Source organism: Bacillus rossius, chromosome 1 (genome assembly GCF_032445375.1).
Source record: "Bacillus rossius redtenbacheri isolate Brsri chromosome 1, Brsri_v3, whole genome shotgun sequence".
Taxonomy (NCBI): domain Eukaryota; kingdom Metazoa; phylum Arthropoda; class Insecta; order Phasmatodea; family Bacillidae; genus Bacillus; species Bacillus rossius.
In genome coordinates this window covers 338158529-338182887 of record NC_086330.1, presented here as the reverse complement: position 1 = coordinate 338182887, position 24359 = coordinate 338158529, and the positions used below count along the sequence as shown (strand labels likewise).

At 39.6% G+C, this 24359-nt stretch overlaps 1 protein-coding gene across 1 annotated transcript in view; it reads left to right on the top strand.

Annotated features, from left to right (window-relative positions):
* Positions 1-985: 985 nt before the first annotated feature.
* The window catches only part of LOC134528189 (venom serine protease 34-like), a 60615-nt gene continuing 37241 nt past the window's right edge, over positions 986-24359 (top strand). Inside the window, exons 1-3 of the mRNA XM_063361582.1 lie at positions 986-1009; positions 1447-1506; positions 19290-19298. Of these exons, the coding sequence (XP_063217652.1) occupies positions 986-1009; positions 1447-1506; positions 19290-19298 (93 nt within the window). The remainder of the gene's footprint in view (positions 1010-1446; positions 1507-19289; positions 19299-24359) is intronic.

Genomic DNA, 24359 nt, shown 5'->3' with positions numbered 1-24359 from the left:
ATTTGTAACTATGTTTGGCTAACTGTGTTATGCCATCTATGGTCACTTCCTTCTTCTTGGTGACCATCATGTGAAAAACTGTATTAATTTCTGCTCTTTATTTATCCACCGCATCCATGCGGTAGTTTCAAGTTTGGGTAGCCGCCTATTGGGTGAGTTTTCGCAGATTTCTCTGGAAATCATGCTGGACATTTATTTTTAAATATTTCACCATGTAATTAGTCTTTTGAAATGTTTTTATAGCGGCCCACGAGTCATGGATCTGGAGTCCTTCCCTATGCCGGCCATGCTATGAACTACTTGTAACCCTTTGTTTGGAGTAGAGGATGTTCTCCTCTCTTTTCTGACGGCTACGGGATTCACTCACTCATGAATTCAGGAAAGTGATTCTTCGTTTTCATACTTCGCATGAAGCATGTGTTCGGCAATAAATGTGGACAACCTACCTAAATTCATTTTATAAATTTTTCATCGTTTTTTTTTTATTTTGTTTTGCTAACATAAATTTATGAATTAAAGTAACGTTAATATTTATTTAATATTCTGGGGCCCCATAGTTTTTTTTTTAATTTAAGTAACAAATGTAACAAGTAACAAATGTAACAAGTAACAAATGATATTCTATTTATTGTTTATGAAGATTTATAAATAACTAAGTAATACTGTAACACTCATAAAGTTTTTTTTTTAATATATCAAATATAACTGATGGTCTGAAAATGAGCTAGTTTCTATTTTTAAATATTACCCCCAAGTTAATCTAAAAGAAAATATATTCTCATGTCTCTATAGTAATTTATACTAATCCTTTGGTTAATACATAATAACATAGTACAGCAAATGTAAACGATCCGACATATCTGAAACTTTCATGTGTTATAGTGTCCTTGGGTAACTTCCAATGCCACACATTGAGGTTATGTAGGATGCTATAGCAGATGAATACCTTTCAGTCAAAACAATATGTCACACTAAGAATACAATTATGCAGGGGCGGCTCCAAGGCAGGGCAAGCCGGGAAATTGCCCCGGGCCCCACGCCAAGGTTTTTCATTTTTGTTTTCCTTGCTTGTGTACTGTTCTTCTCAAAATATGGACAGTGGTGGTTTTATGACCACGAATCATAACGGGATTCCACCGGAAATTGATCGTAAGCTTCTATGAAACTGACCCGAAGATAATTTATTAGGAAAGAATATCAACATTTCTTAAGATAAATTAACAAAACTATCGTTGAAATTCAAGTGCCAGGTTGGCTTAAACTGTTGTGGGTTTTTTCCATTTTCCCCTGGGGAGGACCTCCATAAAAGTAAAAAGCCCAGGGCCCCGCCGAGTTCAGGCCGACACCGCTATTGACCTTCTGGAAACTCAGCCGGGGCCCTTCTGCCCCTCCCTCTCGGGACGACACGGGCTCCTGGAAATAAGGGAACGGACCCGTTGCCCGCAGACGAGGATAGTGAACGGAGAGACGGCGGGCGTGAACGAGTTCCCCATGATGGCCGGGCTGGTGGAGCGGGGACGCTGAATTGCGCCCCATTGGAAAGGGCGCCTTTCAGGTTTTTTCAAGCACACACACAATTCTTTAAATCCTGATAGGCTGCCTTTCCAGAACGAGTTATTAACTGAATTTTAAACCGAAAAGAATCCTGAAATGTGCCCCATTGGAAAGGGTGCCTTTCAGGTTTTTCTACATAAGCAAAAGTATTTGTAAAATCCTGATAGGCTGCCTTTCCAGGGCTTGATTTTTGCTTTGTTGTTTGCGGGAAAATATCCTGAATTGTGCCCCATTGGAAAGGGTGCCTTTCAGAAATTTTTAGTTTTCGTTAGAACGTTGTGGGCACTGAATTGTGCCCCATCGGAAAGGCCGCCTTTCAGGCTTTTTCCTTGTGCGCATACAGTTCGTAAAATCCTGATGGGCTGCCTTTCCAGAGTTGGCTGTTCGCTTTGTTTTAAGCGAAAGAAAACCCTGAATTGTGCCCCATCGGAAAGGCCGCCTTTCAGGTTTTTTTCTTGTACACATACAGTTCGTAAAATCCTGATGGGCTGCCTTTCTAGAGTTGGCCTTTCGCTTTGTTTTAAGCGAAAGAAAACCCTTAATTGTGCCCCATCGGAAAGGTCGCCTTTCAGGTTTTTTCCTTGTGCGCATACAGTTCGTAAAATCCTGATGGGCTGCCTTTCCAGAGTTGGCTGTTCGCTTTGTTTTAAGCGAAAGAAACCCCTTAATTGTGCCCCATCGGAAAGGCCGCTTTTCAGGTTTTTTCCTTGTGCGCAATCAGTTCGTAAAATCCTGATGGGCTACTCAGACAGTTTATACTCTTTATTTTATTCGAAGACAATTTTGAATTGTCCCCTATTGTTGAATGATCGGCGCACACAAAATGCACACAAAATGCAATCAATGTATGTCTGTACAAATTATTATTCAACTTATGGTGTGCGACAAAACGGCAATATTAGTTTCCTTGTAATATTATATTTAAGCACTAGCAGCGATACCCGGCGTTGGCGGGTTAAGGTACATCGCATGTTTAATGGTATAAAAAATATATAAGAATACGTTTTTTAACATAGATATTATTGATTTCTATTTTCGATATTGAGAGACTTATTCGGCCATTAAAAATGCGGTGTATATAGAGTATATCTAATAGAGTAAACTAATTAACGAATGAAAATAATTTTAAGGAAAAGATAAGTAAGTGAAAAATTCATGTTTTATTTACATATTTACATATTATATTATTCATATATCCTACATATTATATGTTACATTATATATTGACATATATTATACATTTACTTTTTTATTTTAGTATTTTTTTAAATTTATTTTTACAACACTTGCTTATACACTACATTTATAATTTTGTTGTTCGGACTGTAAATAAACAAATCTCGAGGTGATCCTACTCGTGAGCATGCGACGTATAATTGGCCGTGTGCAAAGCATGGTTTCCTTAAGTCAACTCCACAGTACTGGAATGTTTGGCCCTGTGCTTTGTTAATGGTCATGCTGTAAGCCAACTTCACCGGGAACTCTAAGCGTTTAAAAGTAAAGGGCAATCCATTTGATATTAAAGGTATCCGTGGTATAAATACTATCTTTCCTTCTTCTTTACCAGTCATTATACTGGCTTCGATGACGTTATTTTGTAGCTGTTTGATGCAGAGTCTCGTACCATTACACAGTTTCGGCGAGTTTAGATTTCGTAATAAAATAACTGGTGAACCAATTTTTAATTTAAGACAGTGTAATGGCATTCCTGAAACATTTAATGAATTTAAAAATTCAGCCAGCGTCGATTTGGGAATGACAGGAAGCGTTTGACGAAAATCACCTTGACGCCTTCTGCCTTCTGCCGAGGTGATATTAAGGGTGTGGTGTTGCTTTTGGGCGCCAACTAGCAATATTAACTACGTGCTAGTGCGTAGCCGAGACTCTTGGCTCAGGGCGTGACGTCGCCACGTGGCCGGCAGGCAGTAGGGGTCGTTCCGTCAGAGTTACCCCCGGCTGTTTTAGCCACCAGGGACGCTATGCTACGGGCGTTGTAACATATACGCGGAGGCTCAATTTAGAGTGTTTTATTACATGGCACGCTATACATGCACTGCGTCGTGCATGGCCCGCTTACTGGGAGCGGGGCTCTACAGGCCACGTTTCTGATAAACTTGTGCCGCGCTACCCTAATGTTCCGTGCACACTTCACACTACACTAATCTAAACAGTTCCGGAATTTATACACACAGTTCAAGGATCCACGTAACACGGGGAGTTCCGGTGATGAGCTCAAATTAAGTAAGGCTATCGGTGAACTCAGGTCGACTAGCCGGGCTGTCCCTGAGGCTCGGAGCTGACGGGTTTAAAAACTCACGCAATTCCGGTAGGGACGGTGGCAAGGGCGGAGGTCGAGAGGCTCCGCGGGCGACCAGCGACTAGTCTCCTTGGAGGGCGGTTATCAACTGGTGATGGCTGTGACGTCCGCACGACTCCCAAGCCTCGCTCCCGCGAAAACCTGTCGTGTGCAAAAGTAATCCCGGGCCATGCACGCCGCCTGATCGCGCTAAAGTCCAGAATTACAAATAGCATTTAACCATAGCTGTTACTCAATTAAGATCGTTTTCAAGAGCGCTGAAAGTTAATTACAAAGTCCAGATAATCAGGTCACCTCACAGTACCCCCGTGGTCGACTATCGCGCGGGCGACAGTCGATTAGGCGGGGCAGCTTATGTTCGAGGCGTTGCACCACCCTGCACCCAGGTGCGTTCACGTCGCTCACGCTCGGGGCGAGGCGGCGACGCGCCATAGCGGTCTGTGCGGATTCGAGGAGCACTAACGGTTGGCGTCAACCTGATAGTATTAACAACACACCTCCCATTATATTCGTGTTGTCGCGTAAATCTTGAAGTGTTCTATTGAGTGCTTCTAGTGATTTTATATAGGCCATTGTGCTTTCGTCCCATATAATGGCTTTGTATTGTTAGTCCAGGCATTTTATGAGAAAAAGGGGTCGATTTATGGACAAATTGCAAGAAAAGGGTTTATTATATCAAAATTTGAAGAAAAATTTGTAGAATAAAATATCCAAAATCCACCGAAATCCACTTTATTTTGGTAAAGTTTTTTCCGGGATTTGTCCCGGAAAAATGCGGAATAAATTAATAACTGGAAAACGGTGCATTCTACGAAAGGTATAGACACTAAAATTAAAGAGAGAAAAATTTATCATAACATATAAAAAATGTACAGAAATCCACTAATAACTACTATTTTGTTTTCTGGAATTCGTCCCGGAAAAACCTAAAATATTGAAATAAATTGAAAATGGCGCATTTTACAGCAAAATGTTTCAGGACAAAGTTAAAGTACACAACGATTTTCATAATATATTACAAATTCACAAAAATCAACACAAAATAGGTTTTTGGTTTTCCAGAAAATTTCCTGGAAAAAAAAGACAAAACGAAAACGTTGTATCGTACGTCAAAGAAAGTGACTAAACTTAAAGACATTATTTGTATTAAATATGATTTAAATTCACCAAAATCTGCTCATATATATATTTACATATGTATATAGTTTTTTTTGTGACTCGTCCTGGAAAATCTTTAAAAATTAAAAAAAACGAAAAAGGAACATCGTATTGAAAAAGTTTTGGTGGGACAAACAGAAGCACACAAGATTTCCTATACTAGATCCTTAATTCACTGAAATCTGGTAAATAGATTTTATTTTGTGATCGGCCACGGAAAAAGTATTGAATATGTAGGCTAATTAACAGAAAGCATTGTATCCCATGTCAAATTATGTCAGATCCGAACTATTTTCATTTTCCATAATATATTTTAAAGTCACTTAAATTACATTCCTTTTTCAGTTAGTGATGTGTTAAAACGTTTTTGAAATCTACCAAAATTATTTTCCAGAAAAAAACAGGCTCATTTCAACTGCTTATCGTTTGAAAGAAAATTTCTACACGTCCATTCTCACAAAAAAAAACCATACAATTAAATTTACACAAGATTTTCAGTGACCTGTTTCGAGAAGAAATAGAAAAATTACACACATTGGGATGCACTCTGCAACACACAATACTAAATAAACATGCATGGATATGTAGGAACACCCTACCTTAAAAGCCGTCACAGTAATTGCATTCCTCGGAAGGTAATTCACGCCGGTTTTTACAGGTTGATCCATGACAGTTTCCATAAACCGAAGAACATGAGATGCCGTGTTTCCTACAACTGCAGTTGGATGCACCGCAACCATCTTCCTTGCAAGTGGACCTGATTACCTTCAAAAGGCATTCCGGAGCTGTTGGCTTGTCTGTCGAAATTGGCAAGAGAAGGTGGCCACATTTTCTCCATCCCCATTCTTCTGGATTCATCTTAATTCCCTTCCATTCTTGTATCTGATAGAAAACCCTTAAGAAATGGAAACGAGCTGAAGCACTAGTTGGAGGTAACTGTTCTGGTTGTACACATTTGGAACTAGTAGCTGCTTTCTCACTAAACACTTTAAAACGCAAAGTGTCGAGTGTGTCACTTCTCGACCCATTTTACAGGCGTACTAGCAGCTGCTCTCCCGATTTTACAATGTCTTCTTTTGACACACTGGGAATACTATCTGAAAATACTTTCGCAAATTGCCTGAAGGCACTGTCATTCTGGATCAGATCCATTATTTTCCCTTTTACTATACCATATAGGCTATGTGTGATGTTGTGTCACATCCCATGAATGCATGGCAGAAAAGAATATTACTACAAATTTCATCACCGAGCTTCAGCTTTAGCTCCTTAGTGTCATATGTTTTCTTCTGCCTTTGTTCACTTTTTAAACACAAGCAGTTATGTGATTGTGGTTCAAAGTAGTAGAGTAAAAGGACAAGTAAATTTGTGTCTGTTCCTATAACTGTTGTCAACTGTGCTTTTGCACATTTTAGATCTTCTTGGACAATGTAAATATCTGCATCACCTGGTGCTTCGACAACAGGACATTCTGCTTCGCGTACATGTATTGCTAATAACCTTAAAAATTATCCTTTATTTTGCTCCTTCAAAAGAAACATATCTTTATGGAGTGATAGTTGCATTTCTCCTGTGAATTCAACTACAGGTGATGCATTACCTCTTGTTCTTCTCATATGTGCTGTGTCTTTAGTACTGTGAGTTTTCCCATATCCATCAAATACAGTAGTTGCTAATCCATAATTGTGAAAAAGGTCAATTATATAATGCAATTTTTTTGCCCTTAATTTAATTCACGATTCATTTTGAAGTTCGGTGCACGGTTTCCGTTTTTTTTCTTCTCTCTTTTGATAACTTTTTTCCGGGACATTTCCTAGAAAACAAAAAAAAATTAAATGTTGATCTGTGTGAAATTCTAATACACGAGGGTTATTTTTTTTTTCAACCTCCGATCGGCTGTAATAAAAAAACGGGAATGAATTGGGAAATTATTTTAATGTCAAAAGAAACGTACATCTTTACTCTATTTTTCCACATAATCACCGTGCAGATTGAGGCATTTGTCGTACCGATGCACCAGCTTTCCAATACCCTCTGCATAAAATGATGCCTCCTGCCTATTCAGTCAAGTTTTAACAGTGCTCTGCAGTTCATCATTGGTGTTGAAGCGTCGTCCTCCAAGCCACTTTTTCAACGTGGGGAAAAGGTGATAGTCACTCGGTGCCAAATCCGGACTGTAAGGAGGGTGATCAAACACAACTGAGGTGTGAGTTGGCCGCTCCATTGGAAAGCTGGTGCATCGGTACGACAAATGCCTCAATCTGCACAGTGATTATGTGGAAAAATAGAGTAAAGATGTACGTTTCTTTTGACATTAAAATAATTTCCCAATTCATTCCCGTTTTTTTATTACAGCCGATCGGAGGTTGAAAAAAAATAACCCTCGTATTATGAAAAACATTGTTTACTTTATCTTTTTCCTAAACCATTATGCTGTAAAGTGCACAATTTTCGATTTATTTCATTTTTAATATTTTTTTCCGGGACTAATCCCGGAAAACCAAGCAGAATTTATAAGCGGATTTGCTTGAACTTTGGATATGTTATGGAAAAGTTAATGTTCTTTAATTTTTGTCTCTACAGGTTTTGTTGTCAGATGCACCGTTTTTGAGTTATTCTTTTTTTCTTTTCGCGTTTTTCCGGGACAAAACCCCGAAAAAAAGGTACCAAAAATAGTGGATTTCGGGGGATTTTGGATATGTTATTCTACGAATTTTTCTGCGAATTTTGATGTAAAAAACCTTTTCTTGCAATTTGTCCATGTTTTTTCATATCTTTCCTGGACTATGTTTCAATATTTGTCCACGTGCTGATGATTTTGTGATGTCACATACCGGAAATTCATAGTCAGCTACATTTAATGGTAATTTCAAACCAGAATGCGCTGTTTGTCCACCATCCATGAGTGTAGCCGCTATCCACGATGATGCTAGGGCGAGAACAATTTCTTTATTTGCACGGATTTCAGCTAGAATTAAATTGATCAAAAATGTTTTCCCGGTGCCGCCAGGTGCCTCTAAAAATATTATGCCACCTTGCTGTTTTCTATAATAATACATTATTATATCATATGCCTATTTTAGACTCTAAATTAATAAGTGTTTGTTGTGTTGGATGTAAAGCCCCAATTCGTCGATTTTATAATTTGTTTCTTTTAAAAATTCACTGTTCATAGCAACCAAATGACTTCGTTTAGGAGATTGAACACCTAGTTGTACTAACGTTTGGTTGGATATTGTTAAACATTTATCTTCTATCAAAATCAAAGCTTTGTTAAAAATTTCTTCATTGAAATCAATTTCTAAGTCCGGGTTTTGTCGTCGTAGTTCAGCCAAGATGTCATCGATCATATATTCTCGATATTTAAGCCATAGTCGATTTGGATTAGAAGGATTACATGTAGTTAATATAATTGCAAATAGCTCACGAATTTGTTTCGCTGTTGCCATTTGGACTGCTTCGTTCATAGCTAACTCCCAATGATTATCGTTTTCTAGTAGGCCTAATCTTTGACATTCCTCTCGATACGTTTCACAAATGTAACCATTGATAGTTTTTAGGTCTTCAAATCACGTTGGGCCACGAATAGTGTGTAGTAATAAAGGTAGATAGAAACATTCAGCGTTTCTTGGATGCACTGTGTAGACTCGTCCTATTGTGTTACTCTTGAATACTCCATCATGTCCTTTTACTGGCATTCCACGTTTTCGAGAATTATATTGTTTAGTTGTTGTATTCCATGTATAATAACTTGGTACTTCTGAATAAAGTAAAGTCTTAGCAAATGGATCTTTCTGGCATAATAAGAAAAATGCTGTTAAAGTTGTTCGTGTTTGTGGTTCTGTCGCAACTTTTTGTGCCTTTTCTGTACTGAAAAACACACATTGTCCATTTTCTAAGTGGACGGATAAATGGAGAACCAGCGGATCTCGATCGTGAATGGGAAAACTTAAAATTCGCCAAATCGCTTTGTTGGTATTGATGAAACGACCCATTTGATACTGTATTATCTCATCATGTTGGTTTTCTTGGTTACCGTAAAAACTGCCTTATATTTAATCTTTTTGACAGAACTACAGTATTCAACATTGATATGGGCATTAAACATTTTGGATAAAAGTTGATTGTATGGAACTACCCATTGATTGTTAATTTGAATTTCTTCATTGCCTCGTACTTTAATTTTAGCTGTAAATCCGCCTTATTCTGGTGGTCGACGTCTGTATTTCGGATACCGTCTTCGCCGGTGATTGTTTCGTTCAAAAGTGGCTTCGGATAACGTTTCGTACATTTTTCATCTTTCATGCACGGAGATCTTCTATTTAGTTCACCACATGGGCCATGAACCTTGTTTATCACTATTATATTATAAAGATCAGGATCTTCTTCCGGGTTTGGAAACTCAGCCTCGATGATATAATCTTTTTGATTCGGTTGAATTCTATTTTGAATCAAATTAAGTTGTGAGAATGTGGCAATCCTCGTTTCTGCCATTCAATTGAAAACATCCAGCAGGTAACAGCACCAAATATTTGATTTTTTACGATGGCGTCAATAAATTTAATTTATTTTTGACGTAAAACTCGGGCAACAATATCATGTCGATCACTGGCCGCCTGTCCATATTGTAATTCGTCTTTTATTTCCACCCATGAAGAATTACATGTAAATGTTATAAATAAATCTGGTCGGCCGTGTTTTCTGACAAAGTTATCGCATCTTGAGCATATTCATGCATATGACGTGGACTTCCAGTAAACGTTAAACGGGCCTTCTCTATCAAACGTTTATTTATTATTATAAATCAATTTGACTTTGAACGACTCGAAAGTAATTAGACTCGTTCTAATGTATTTATAGGATAAAAGTAAAAGAACTAATCATTTTATATTAATTTGTGGGCGCCAACAACTTTTAAGAAGTTGTAAAACTGAGTAAACATTAAAATATTTAGCTATTTAGACTTGATTATGAATGACACAATATTCGCAACGTGATCGGGAAATAACCGTTATCAGTTTTCAGTGACATTCCATAATTATCAACAGATATTCATAATTTGTTTAATACCAGTAAAATAGTATCAAACTCTTTGAACCTGTTTTATTGCAAGTCTTCACTCAGCTAATGTTTACTGTACAAAATTTATTCTAATTAATTTATTGTCCTGACTATTCAATAGGTAGAGCTGGGTATTTCGTGGAAAAATTCGTAAGTTCATTAGATTAGTTGACATACAAACTTTTTAACTTTAACTCAAGTTGTCACTAGACTTAAACAGTATGGTATTGGTTTAGAGAGTATACAAGACGGATTTCTCGTGATGTTACTATTCCGGTGTGTTAGTTTTTGCAAAGCTGGTAAGTTTTGTAAAATTCCTTTACAAATATCTGACCGACCAGTTAGTATAGTTCAGTAGTAACGAACTATGCATTACGATGTCTGTCTTCGATTTACGGGAACTCAGCAACAAAGATTCCACGTCTTCATCCTTGAAACGCCCTTCAGCTGTTTCATGTCTTCGTCCTGGGAATGCCTCGTAGTGATTCTTCGTCTTCGTCCTGGGAACGCCTATCGTCGATTCCAAACCTTCGTCCTGGAAACGCCTCTCGTTGTTCGTCTTCGTCCTGGGAACGCCTCTTGTTATTTTTCTTCGTCCTGGGAATGCCTCTCGCTGTTTCCGGATGATCTCGTACAGTAAATTATTCAGAATATTTCATTCTTCGTCCTGGGAACGCCTCAATATTTCTTCCAATCTTCGTAGTCGGGTTTCATAATCTTCATCCTGGGAACGCCTCTTGTTTCTTATAATCTTCTTACAAATAATAATTCTTTTTCAATTCAATAAATATCTCCTAATTATCAATATTATTAATGTCTTCTATTAATTCTAGCAATTCTTCAAAGTATTCTAACAGTCATAATTCCAATTTCTGCAGTAATAAAATGCCACGTCTAGCTTATCCGAAGGTTCCTATATCCATCCTCCCTTTTCGTTTTCACTTAAAATTCCAAACCAACTTTTATTTTCCAGCAATAGTTTTTGTTATACCCTTTCGACCAATACCAGATTGTTTTACAAACTCTTAGTCATATAATATTAAAACTGAACTTTGAAAATACTCTCCTTATTGGTTAAACAAAATATATCATTTTTGAGCAAAGAAGTTTTACATTAAAAGATATAAATGCAAAATTACTGACTTATGGTTCATAGAGAAATAAATAAATGTGCTCAGAAGTGAAATTATAAAATATGATACATTAATTTTGTTCCTCCATCTTGTTATATAAAGTTGACAAGTTCAACCTTTATAACGTAGATGGTAAGATGACCAATTTTCCCATGTTAACGACGTTTCCATTATTCATCATAGCATCGTTCAAATGAATGTAGCCTATTCATCCGAACGCAACTTTCGTTGATTATGGCGAATAAATTCTAATCGTTCCATCTCAATTTTAGCATACATATCCACAATAAACTGCTGAAATAATTGCTGACAATGTAAAATATGGTTATATTCACCATTTCTCGTCATAATTCCATAAGCATAAAATTGCATACCTGATACTTTTTTGTTAGTCTCGACATTTGTAGCTGGATCGATTTGTTGAATATTAAAGTGATAACCATCCTCACCTTGCCAAAAAATTAGCGGCTACTGTAGTGCATCATAACTACGATGTGTTTCAGCAATACGTTGCAATTGATTACTTCGGCGTTGGATAATAATATCACGACGACTATATTCGTTATCAACAATTACTACAGCAACTTCATTCGTTTGAGGTGCATTGAACCTTCGTTCGTGTTGACCGGCTGGTCGTTTATCTGCGCGAATGACAGTCTTATGATTGTCTGCAACCATTTGGTCTAAATAAGTTTTAAACACATTGATTAGGTGATTATGATTATGAAGTAGACATAATTTTTGAATAGTGTCTCGTTGTAGTCCCTTAATGTGAGAGCAATGTTGATCTATTTCAAGGTCTTCGTTACCAATAAAGTATACTTGAAGAAACTTTGGAGTCTCATTAGACATCGGCATGAGTGACCCTACTCGGTGATAAATTTTACCTTGAACCTTGAAAACTGGACGGAAATTTTCTTCCTGGCATATTAAAGTAGCTCCAAATGAAGTCATTTGAAAACAACAGTTGTACCGACGTATACTTTGTAGAAAATGATTGGAATCTGGTGATTCTCCATTCATATATGCGAGTAATTCTGGTGGTGGTACATTTAATGGTGGTAAATTGACTTTACCACTTGAGCAGCACATACCAGCAGTTTCTCCCTTGAATTTCCGTGCATGGCAATACTCGCATATCGTATCCATTTTTCCTATGACAATATTTGGATGGTCAAAATATTTTTTTTGGCAATCATAATATAATGCCTGAAGTTCTAAACTCTCATGTGTAGCAGCTTGTTGTTGGCGTAGAGTGCCCATTGTTGCTTTACTTTTTCTCTTTTCCAATTCATGTTGGTCAGCAGACTGATGATTTCGAATCGATTTGACTCGGGATCGGGTTTCTTCGTTAGTGCGTGCTCTTTCTTCTTCGGTTTGTTTTTCTATAAGTCTTTTCACGCCTTGACGAATATTTGAAAGCTGTTTTTCCCTTTATTCTTCTGTTTCATTTTGACGTGTTACTTTTCTTCTTTGTGAATCCACTTTAGATTTGGTAAATACTTTTTTCCGCTTTGGCATTTTGTATATATATAACAACGATGTAAAAAAGTTACACAAAATAAATCTCTTGATTGTTACAATGATAACACTGACGAATGGTCACTGCATTTCGGTTTATATACCATTAGCGACCGAAATTTCTAGTATTAGAACAGTCCAGAACATTCAAATAGTTTGTTCTTTTTCACTTGTGAAAATCACTTGATTTTTTTCTGTAACTGTTTACTCTTGATTCCAATTGATCTACACTCGACTGCAAACACGATTGAATTGACAAAAAGTCACTGAATTTCGGTTTATATACCATCAGACACCGACATTTCCAGTACCAGATCACTCTAGAATATTTAGATGTGCATCACTTCGATTTCGTTCTTTTAGATCAATAATAAAACTCGTAAGTAGTATAGGAAAGGGGCTCCGGGCCCAGGCTTCAGGCTGTGGAGCCGGGAGCCGGTCCACCATCTTGGATTGTGTCGTCACGGCAGCCATCTTGGATGGTTGTGACCTTGACCTTTGACCTTGACCTTGACCCCGGCGGCCATTTTGGACACGCCATCTTGGATCCGCCATTTTGGATGACGTCATTGTGTTCTCGAACATTCCCGAGATGTGTTTTCCGCCATCTTGGATGATTACGTCACCGTTGCAATTTCCGTTAGGCCGCCATCTTTAACTTTTTTATTTATTATCCGATTTTAATGAATTTTTTTTTAAAATTTATAAAAAAATTCAATTAATAAAATGTTAATAAATTTTTTATAAAAAATATACATTAACGACACGGAGTTCGGAGTCCTCGGTCCGAACCCGACGAGTGCAAAAAAATAAAAATGGCGGCCGATCCTTCCCTCACAGTGGACGCAGGCAGACTGACTCCCACCACTTTTTTTCAAAGCATATATATCGTCACCTAGTATGACGTCATGTCCGCCATCTTGTCTTCGATGCTGGAAGCCATCATCATTGTATCGTCGGCGAGAGTGCGCTGACGCCATGTTAGTTTAATTCTTATCTGCTAGAGTGCAGTAATCATTTATTATTATTACAAAGGTGCCCGTTATCTTGAAATTTGGGCGCCATCTTGGAAATCCGTAATTATTTAGCTAGAAATTCGGGAAAAATTCAAAATTCATTAAATAAATTGGCAAAATAAATAAATATACTGATTGATTCGATCGATTACTGTCCTTGGTTCGATCCCAGGATGATACAAAACAACTCTAATTTTTAAAAAAATACTAAAAAAGTGTAAGGTTCGAGAAAATAAAAACACCACAAGTTCTATTAAAGAAACTTTTATTACATACATACTACACTACTACAAGTACAAAAAAAATACACAGAAAATTACTAAAACCTTGGTTAACATTTATTTCCGCATTTAATCTTGTGCTGTTCAAGACACTGTATAGCTGTGAGTCCTGATTTCCGAGGTCGATTAGCGAAATACTCAAAGCACATCTTACACATATAAATTTTATGTTGATGTTTTGTAACCTGGGGTCTCACAAGTCGGGAGAAGTTTTTGATGTAGCAGTAGTGTGCAGAACCGCTTTCATTTGTCACAAGCAACAAATCGAAATGATTTTTTCTTTCTTGTTTGGTTACCCGAATCGGACACACCTTATTATCCTCATTTAGCGCATACACATTAACTGAGACTTCAGGGTTATTTTTCTCAAAAACTTTTATCTGATTTAATGGTGGCGGATAGCACAGTCCATCAAAGTTGTACTTATTCTCCAAAGTATAATACCTCTTATCAACACGGTTTTGATGACTTCCCTCAACAAATCTTGCCAAAATACTAAATTTAAAACAAAACTGATCCTTCAAGTTTTGGCAATTGACTACTGCTCTTTTGTTGACTATCGCCTCAGGTAAGGCAATAAATGATGATGTCTGATGGTAAGGAAGCATACTATCACTTGATTCTTTTCCTATGCACATAATCTTGTAACTATCCAGACTGTTACAATGCGAAAAAACCTTATCGCATTTGTCGCACTTATATGTCTCTCGAGAGATTGTCAGAGACCTACTGCAGGTCATTGATGCACCACAATATTTGCATTGCTGATGCGATGTACGCTCTTCATTAATTGATGTCTGGAATGCAGATGATGAAACGTCAGCTGATGGTGGAACAGCACGTATCGTTGTCTCCTCTGCAGCAGGCATCGGGATCTCCACAGCTGTCGACACCTCAGCCATTGAGCTCTCCGCTGCTGTGGTATCCTCTGCAAATGGTATCGGGATCTCCGACTCCATCATCGTTGCTGCCATCGAGGTCCCCGCCGCTGTCGGTAAACATTCTATTCCGGTCGACATAACTAAATCTCACGAAACTTAATGGAGAGAGCACGTCCGTACAGCACTGCGGCCAGAGGTGAACTGAGGGTCCACTCGTCTGAACCTCGCTTATACACCCGTGGTCTACTGGTATACTACATGAGTCAAAATATTGTCTGTATTTAAAAAATTATTATTAGGTACCTAAAAATTGTAGAAATAAAAAACACACGAGTTCAAGTTTTACACATTTATTTATAAAGAGTACACAAATACATATTAGGTTAAGGAATCAAGCATTTTCACAAGCAAAGTCTTTAATGCCGCACGAACTGACTCGTCGACTCCGGTACCAACTGGTTCGTTGACTCCGGTTCCAACTGGTTCGCCGGTCACGCGATCAGGAACACAGGTTTCCAGCTGGTCATCTTCTGCAACGTCGACAACTCCGACAAGACATGGTCGGTGACGTCTGTGACCACGTCTACGCCTGGGCTTAGGCTCAGTGCTAGTTGGGACAGATTCACTGCCTGAACTGCGACGACGAGTCGCACACCGTTTGGACGTCTGCGTAGAAGCATCACAGGTCTCAACATGTTGCAACACGTCCATGTTTGGTGTTGCACGTGCAGACGAGGCGACTACCTCAGCGATGCTAGCAGGAAGGATTGTGTGTGGTCTCATGTGATAGACGGCACAGTTTCCAGGTTCGCAACAATCTACCAGCTGCTGAGTCGGTTCGTAGGACACAGGAAAGTGCGCAAACCGCCAATGCTGGGCGCCTCTATCACAGGTTTCTGTATATGTACATAGATACCCGGAATCCCAGTAGCTGTACTCGACACTGCTGAAGCTAGGTCTTGCGCTCACGTACACGTTAGCTGGATTAAACGTAAACATCTTCTTGCGGGTAGAACGACAACTGAGGGCACGTACGTATGTACGCCATTTATATATGCAGGCTCCTACTAACATTGTGTGTGCCATTTCTGCATTAACTGCGAGTTTGTACAGGCACAGACACGTTCAAACTTGTCACGTGGCTGCACGTCGTATATTGCATTAAGCTTGCGCAGGGAAGGACAGCCGTAGTCGTTCTGTAGGTCTACAATTACAACTGACGCATCACACAACTTGCTCAGCCATTTCTTCTGTTCAGGTCCGGCAACGTAGATTATTTCGTTTTGAACTAGTAAATCTTCAATAGTGTTTTTCACTTGGTGGTACGGAATCTTTCCTTCGTCCCACTCTAGTCCGTGATAGTATTTACATAGCCATTCATTCGACCGTTTACTTTTTTCGTCTAGTAGTTTCCACGGATACGGAGGTCGGAAAGTGCGTGTTCGAGTCTTGTCTCCGGAGGTGAAGCTAATTTCCTTGAGCACGAATCCATTTTGACTCTGGAAACCTTGCAGGTTGCAGTACATCTTGTCGCTAGCAATGCTCGGTCGTAACTAAATTATCATAGAAAACGAAACGGTATTTATGTCAGAATTTTCACAAGTTTGTCTCGACAATTGTACGATGCAAGCCGATCGTGAAGTATCAGACAAAAAGCATAGGTGTTTGGTGGAATATTTCCGCTAGTCGTTATCTCGATCCTACAGTCGATGATGTTTGAATTTATACGATCATCCTGTTTGGAAACGTCAAACACCATTAACGAAGCCTTGTTCTTGAAACTGTCGGGACTCAGTATCGGTGACTGTCTCCGCCCATAGTAAGCTTGCTGAAACTTGGCGTACATTTGATATGCGAGAAGAAATCTTCCACTTTCAAAGTCCATGTTCATGTCAACGTACGGATAACTTTCGCTGTTTTAAAATATTTTTACATTACGTATTTGACAGTTATCGAATACGGAGCGACTCACTCCTGCATTGAGCTGTCTTCCGGTCTGAAGCCCGACGATGATGTATCTTGGTTTTTCCGTAGCGAAGCTGGACTTTACTATCCAATTAATACGCTGACTATGAGGCAAGCCAGGATAGGTTTCCAGGATCCAGGATCGGAATGGCACATCGAAGTTCTTGCCATTTTCTATGTTCTTCAACATCTTGACTCGTTCAACGGTGCTCACTTGGATGTGGGGCAGCATCCACTCGATAGACTGAAGTGTTAGCGAGACATCTTGAGGGTTTTCTGCAGCGGCGACAATTGCATTAATGTGCGTGTTGGCTAGAAGCAGTACGAGCTCTTGTTTCGAATTAATGATTATATGCTTGTAGTCCTCAGCGAATCCCAGAAGCATGGACAGAGGAACACAAACTTCGAATTTACCTTCGGCATAAACCAGAAGCTTATATTCATCCTCGAGAGCCCAACCGACCATCTTTGCAGCAGACAGTTCATTTGGCGTAAGCGAAAGGTAATTTTTCATAGCAGATGTTATGCGTACATCTCTCGTCTGGTCTACCTCGACGCCATTGAGTACATAAGTAATGCGCTCGATTAGGTGAAGAATACCATTGCAGGATATTGATGTCGTTGTCGGGTGCGTACCATCCGCTTTTGTCAGCGTGCCTCTTATACGTAGAAATGACTGCGAAGGTAAAGTACAAATATCTTGGTGCTGTACAGTAATGCGTACTTCCGATGGTAGTGCGTACGGTCCGAGCAGGAAAGGCTGGTACTCGTGCAATTCCATTTTCGTAATGCTGTCATCAAAAATGACCGGATCTTCTACGTTGAGGATTTCGTCTTCCATATTTATTCGGCACTTGTCCAATACTGAGAAGATACTTTATGCTGTCAGGTGTTAATGCACCGATGTCTGGTAGAGAACTGTTCTTATTCACTGCAATACGATTTATTTTATAACTGTTTGGTGTTACGAACTTTATGCCCATCGCTTCAAGTGCAGACGTAATGTAATTTCTTCGTCTTGAAAATTCACCAATCGTCCTCGCTGGTCAACGATTCTGACGACGACTTCGTGTGCGCACTTCACGACGACTGGAACGTAAATGATACTTTGCGGTACTTCGACCAGTTTATATCCTGGCGGGACCATCGGCGAAAACTCGTGCAGCATGTTGCTTAGTCTTCCGTTGAGATACGTTCCACTTGCCAAATTACAGTTTATTCTTATGACATTCACAGGCAAAATGTTTACTGCGCGCATAGATTCGTACGTTCTTCCTGTATCATACACCTTTGATTCGAATCCGAGCATCGTACCTATGGTGCCATTACATATGGTAACATTTTCACTACATGTTAGAATGCTTTTTTGAGTGTTTGGATTTCCACGCAGTTGAAAGTCTACATCCCGTGGTAACATATCCCTGATGTAATTTGCAATGTCATCAATTTCGTAAGAGCCAACAGGTAACCGTATTTCATGATCGGTCCCATCGCTTTTCAGGAAGCAGATCTTGCAGTTTTCCTTGTCGATATTAGGTATGGCATTATACGTTTGAAAATCTACGAGTCCGATACACCATTCTCCGTCTAAATCCAGAGGCGGGAAATGAACCGCCCGCAGCTCAGATGCGTGACCTGTCAAGGTAAGTGTTATCGACATGACTAATAAATTATCATCACTGCACAACCTTTAAGTAGCAATTTTTATTTGTCAGCTAATTTTTGTTTGTTAAAAAGCGAAGACACAAGTGTCCGCAGTTTGTTTGATTAGGCCTCTGTTCCGTTTCGTAATTGTAGAACAATGTAGTGGACCTGTCCAGGTACTGTCGCAGTTCTGGCGGAGGCCGTAAATTTCCAAAACTGTCGTAGTACTCGGCCATTTTTCCAGACTTTATGTACGCCACCCAGTGCGTGCCTCGACCCATCGACGTGTCTAAATTAATGATGGCGCACTCACGTGTCTTTGGCTTGCTGGGCAAAGTGTCTCGCATAAACACGCCGCGGAAATTTGGTATGTTTAGTTTGCGTGCATACTTTATTAAATCTACGTTGGTGAGCGGTCGTTTCGGCAAAGAACTTAGGATTTTTTCATTCGTTTCTTTTTCATGCCCCGACCTGCCTTGTGAGGCCGTAAGAACAGTCCTGCGCCGTTTTTTTTACCGATGGCAATGGCTTCCATGTTGGCATTGTGTCGCTGTGCTTCTTTTAACTGCTTGCGTTCATTCTTCGATTTGTTGACTGCCCGCACTATACCGCTCGTTGCACCGATGAGGCCGCCGAGAGCACCCAATGCAGGCAAAAGCAAAGGAAGAAATCCTCCTATAATCTTCTTGTCGAGAGTCTGTAATTTTTGCTTGGCTTTTTGCACGCCTGCACCAGTCTTGCGTTTGGTCTTGCGTGAGTTAGTTTTTGAATTGATGGAGCTGGCTTGACGAGCACCCAGTCCTATTTCGTCTTTGCCTTCATGACTTTAGAAACTCCCCACACTGCGATTTTCTCTCCTAGTCCCGCGTTCGACGATATACTTATATCTTCGGCTTCCTGTGCCAATATCTCGTCGGCCCGGTGTCTGGATTCCAGATCCTTGCTTAATGAATATGTCATATCGTGCTGCTTGCACTTTTCGTCGAGAGAATTAATGCCCACGTCACCGCGAGGTTACCTTTTCGCTAGTTTAGTGTCGGGGCCGCAGAATCTGTAGCCGGGAATGTGTAGCTCGAATGGCAGATTGTTTATCAGCGAGTTCACGAGTCCTGCACCGATGTGTTTTTTGTTCTTACCTCTTCGAGTCATTACGCACAACTGACCATAAAGTATAAATGTGTTTGATTTTATACAATTTCTTTAGTACAATGCAGGTCGTCAAGCAAGAAGTGTGTTTGCCCGTGCGCATTACGCAAGACGATGTATTTAGTGCGTGTGAACCACGACATGGCTTACTGTTGCCTTCTGCCGTACGTTGCATAATGGCGGGTCCGTCCAACTGCGGCAAAACGTGCGTTCTGCTGAGTTTACTGGAGGAGCCAAACGGTCTTCGGTTCGAGAACGTTTACTTGTATTCCAAGTCATTGCAACAGCCGAAGTACCAGCGCCTAGCTACTGTTCTGCGCTCGGTGGATGGTCTGGAGTATTTTCCGTTTAGCGATAGCGTCGATGTGTTGTCTACCGACGAAGCAAAGCCTAATTCCGTGTTTGTTTTCGACGATGTAATGTGCGAGTAACAAGGCATAATACAAGAGTACTTTTGCATGGGCAGACACGCCAAGGTAGACTGTGTTTACTTGTGTCAGACGTACAGTAGAATACCCAAACATTTGCTGCGAGACAACGAAAATGTCATAGTACTTTTTCGCATGGACGAAATTAATTTACGTCACGCTTATGACGATCACGTAAACACCGACATGACATTCCAGGAATTCAAAGGCATGTTTTCCTTGTGTTGGAAAGAAGAATATGGATTTCTAGTCATCGTAAAGGACTGGCAGCTATATAAGGGCAGGTACAGACGAGGTTTCGATCAGTTTATCGCCAAACATGAGTCATAGCATTTCGAAATTCGGTCGTAGCAGTCGAGACTTACGTACTGCTCTCAAGTCTCATGACGACGTTATCCACAAATACATTTCGCTACTGGCTCAAAAAGTAGACAGTGTGAAAAAGGATTTACTAGAGTATCTCGTTGCCATCGACCAGCGTGTGGAAGCCTCGGATTCTCGCATTCGCGACATGATCGAAGTATCGAATGCACAAAGACGTGACGATTCGAGAACTTTTCAAAGTAGTCTGAAAGCATTACTATCTCACTTGTCAACAAATTCAGATTTAGCCAAACACAAGAAAGAAGTTTCTGTGAACGAATAAAAAAGTATATAAGGAGGTCTTGCAATAAGTTTTCAGCCAGTACAATGTCGGACCTGGCCAGTGACCTTCATCGAGCTATTCAGTCTGTTCGTGAAAAATATTTAATTGCTAGACGAATCAGACTTGCACGTGAGATGGAAAATGAGGAGATATTTAAACCAATCACTAGTCGCCTCGACGAACTTAAAAGCAAGGAAGAACCAGCCATCATTGTGAAGACAGAAGTTGAAGATGAAATGCCGACTGTAAAGAAGAGAAAGTATGAACCGGATTGAGAAGAAGAGGACTTAACAAGTACAGAGTCCATGCACAAGAAGAAAATACCGAAAAAGGGACATCAAGTTAATGCAATGGTCCGACCATACCTGATATCGTTTACGAGCCGGAATAATGACACGACCTACGAAGTGTACAGAAAACATAATAAGTGGTTCCTCGGTGCTAAAGAAATAGACTTTCTACCAGGAAATATCGTGCGCGTAGCAGAGTTCAAAACACGCGGGACTCCGGGTCTGTACGAGTTGCTGTTTCGCAGGGAGCCTAAAGGATATTCTCACAAAGACTTACAAGAGTACAAAAAACTGCTAGAGCTAACCAATGCACATTTTCGCGATAACGATCCAGATAGTGGTGTATATTAAGACGAAGATAATGAAAAAATCGACATTCTCGCTAATCTCTTCAGTGAACTAACAATACATGGCGAAGGTTTAAAAAAGCTAGAAAGTGGTCAGATATTTGAATATGTATATTGGGATGATCCCAATGAATTAGTTGATCGTCTTAGAATTCTACATGCTTCGCTTAGCGTAGGAAACTATTCGCACATCAACGAAATAGTCTCCATACTTGAAGAACTGAGGGAAGCCGGCTACATACAATGAGTCGAACCGGAATCGCTCGCGAACTTCATGCTCCTGCTAGACGAAAATACCTTCGTCGCAAAGTCGTAGTTCGTGGAATTGATGATTTATTCCAGGCGGACCTTGTTGAGATGATACCATATTCCCGATTGAATAAAGGTTTCAAGTACATGTTGACAGTCATTGATGTTTATAGCGAGTTCGCTTGGGCGAGACCTGTAAAATCAAAGACTGCAACTGACGTAGCCAAGGTCATGAACAATATTTTGCGTGATGGACGTGTACCGTCTCACCTGCAAACGGACCTCGGGAAAGAATTATACAATGCAACCTTCAAGGCTATGATGAAGAAGTATGGCATCAAACACTACTCTACATTTAGTAACGTCAAAGCCTCCGTTGTCGAAAGGTTTAACAGAACTTTGCGTTCCAAGATGTGGCGGCAGTTCACGGCTAACGGAAATTACAAGTGGCTTGACATCTTGCCGAAACTAATAAGCAAGTATAATTCCACGGTGCATTCTACCACGAAAATGAAGCCAAAGGACGTAACGGACATTCGCCTGCTTCAAACAGTGTTTTCCAACACGAAGAAGAAAGATCCACGAAAGTGTAAAGCTAACGTCAGTGACATTGTGCGAATCTCCAAGCAGAAAGGTATCTTCGAGAAAGGTTTCACTGCATATTGGAGTCCCGAACTTTTCCGTGTGACACATGTTCGTGAATCAAAGCCTAGGACCTACTACCTCGAAGATTTTGACCACAAACCTATCCGTGGCGGCTTATATGCCGAAGAGATTCAGCCTACGTTGTATCCCGATACGAACTTGGTGGAGAAAATTATAAAACGAAGAAATGGAGTGTCCTACGTCAAGTGGTGGGGCTTTCCACCTCACTTTAATTCGTGGGTGGCTGATGCAGACATCGAGGAATCCACAAGACTTTAGTAATTTGTCTGTGTATTTTTTTGTATTTGTAGTAGTGTAGTATGTATATAATAAAAGTTTTTTTAATAGAACTTGTGGTGTTTTTATTTTCTCGAACCTTACACTTTTTTAGTATTTTTTTTAAATTAGAGTTGTTTAGTATCATCCTGGGATCGAACCAAGGACAGGAATCGATCTAATCAATCAGTATATTTATTTATTTTGCCAATTTATTTAATGAATTTTGAAATTTTTCCCGAATTTCTAGCTAAATAATTACGGATTTCCAAGATGGCGCCCAAATTTCAATATGGCGGGCACCTTAGTAATAGTTATGAATGATTACTGCTCTCTAGCAGATAAGAATTAAACTAACATGGCGTCAACGCACTCTCGCCGACGATATAATGATGATGGCTTTCAGCATTAAAGACAAGATGGCGGACATGACATCATACTAGGTGACGATATATATGCTTTGAAAAAAAGTGGTGGGAGTCAGTCTGCCTGCGTCCACTGTGAGGGAAGGATCGGCCGCCATTTTTATTTTTTTGCACTCGTCGGGTTCGAACCGAGGACTCCGAACTCCGTGTCGTTAATGTATTTTTTTATAAAAAATTTATTAACATTTTATTAATTGAATTTTTTTATAAATTTTAAAAAAAATCATTAAAATCGGATAATAAATAAAAAAGTTAAAGATGGCGGCCATAATGGAAATTACAACGGAGACGTCATCGTCCAAGATGGCGGAAAATACATCTCCGGAATGTTCGAGAACACAATGACGTCATCCAAAATGGCGGATCCAAGATGGCGGGTCCAAAATGGCCGCCAGGGTCAAGTTCAAGGTCAAAGAAAAAGGTCACAACCATCCAAGATGGCTGCCGTGACGACACAATCCAAGATGGTGGACCGGCTCCCGGCTCCACAGCCTGAAGCCTGGGCCCGGAGCCCCTTTCCTATATTACTTTCATACACATTTTGGAACTTTACAGACGAATCCAAAAATTTTAGAACTTTCTCGAACATTTTAAATCGCTTATAATAAATTGCACTCATTTTAGAATTTTCTAGATCATTCAAGACATTTCTAGAACTTTCTCGATCATTTGAAATTGATTATAATAAATTGCATCCATTTTAGAATTTTCTAGAACTTTCTCGAACATTCTAAATCGATCATAATCAATTGCACTCATTTTGGAACTTTCCAGATCATTCGGAAAATTTCTAGAACATTATTGCTTAAATTTAGTATCTTAACTTATTTCCACAAAATGGAGGACTTTAAACATGCACTGAGTTCATCCGCTGGCGTTGACCGTGGAATCACTGGTAATGTTTGACGAAAATCTCCTGCTAACAAAATCATCGCTCCACCAAATATGTTTTTATTGTTTCGCAGATCTTTCATAGTTCTGTCTAACGCCTTCAAAGACTTTTTATGTGCCATCGTGCATTCATCCCACACGATCATCTTACATTACTGGAAAACCTTTGCATTGCTTTTAGAGCCATCAGTAGTTGTTTCCGGAACAATGAGTATGTTTTATGTTACTGGTCTTCAATACTAGAGAAGCACTCAATTCTTAAAGTAACAATTACGCGCAGGCGTATTAAAATTCTGTAAGGAATGGAGGTCTATACAATTCCGAAAATTAATTTCACCCACTGGTAATATCTAATGTTTAATTGTATTTGTGTAATTTTGTTCAGGACTGATTTGGCTTAACACAAAATTACCAAAAAATCTGGGAAGGCATCCCATCAGGATTTTACGAACTGTATGCGTACAAGGAAACAACCTGAAAGGCGG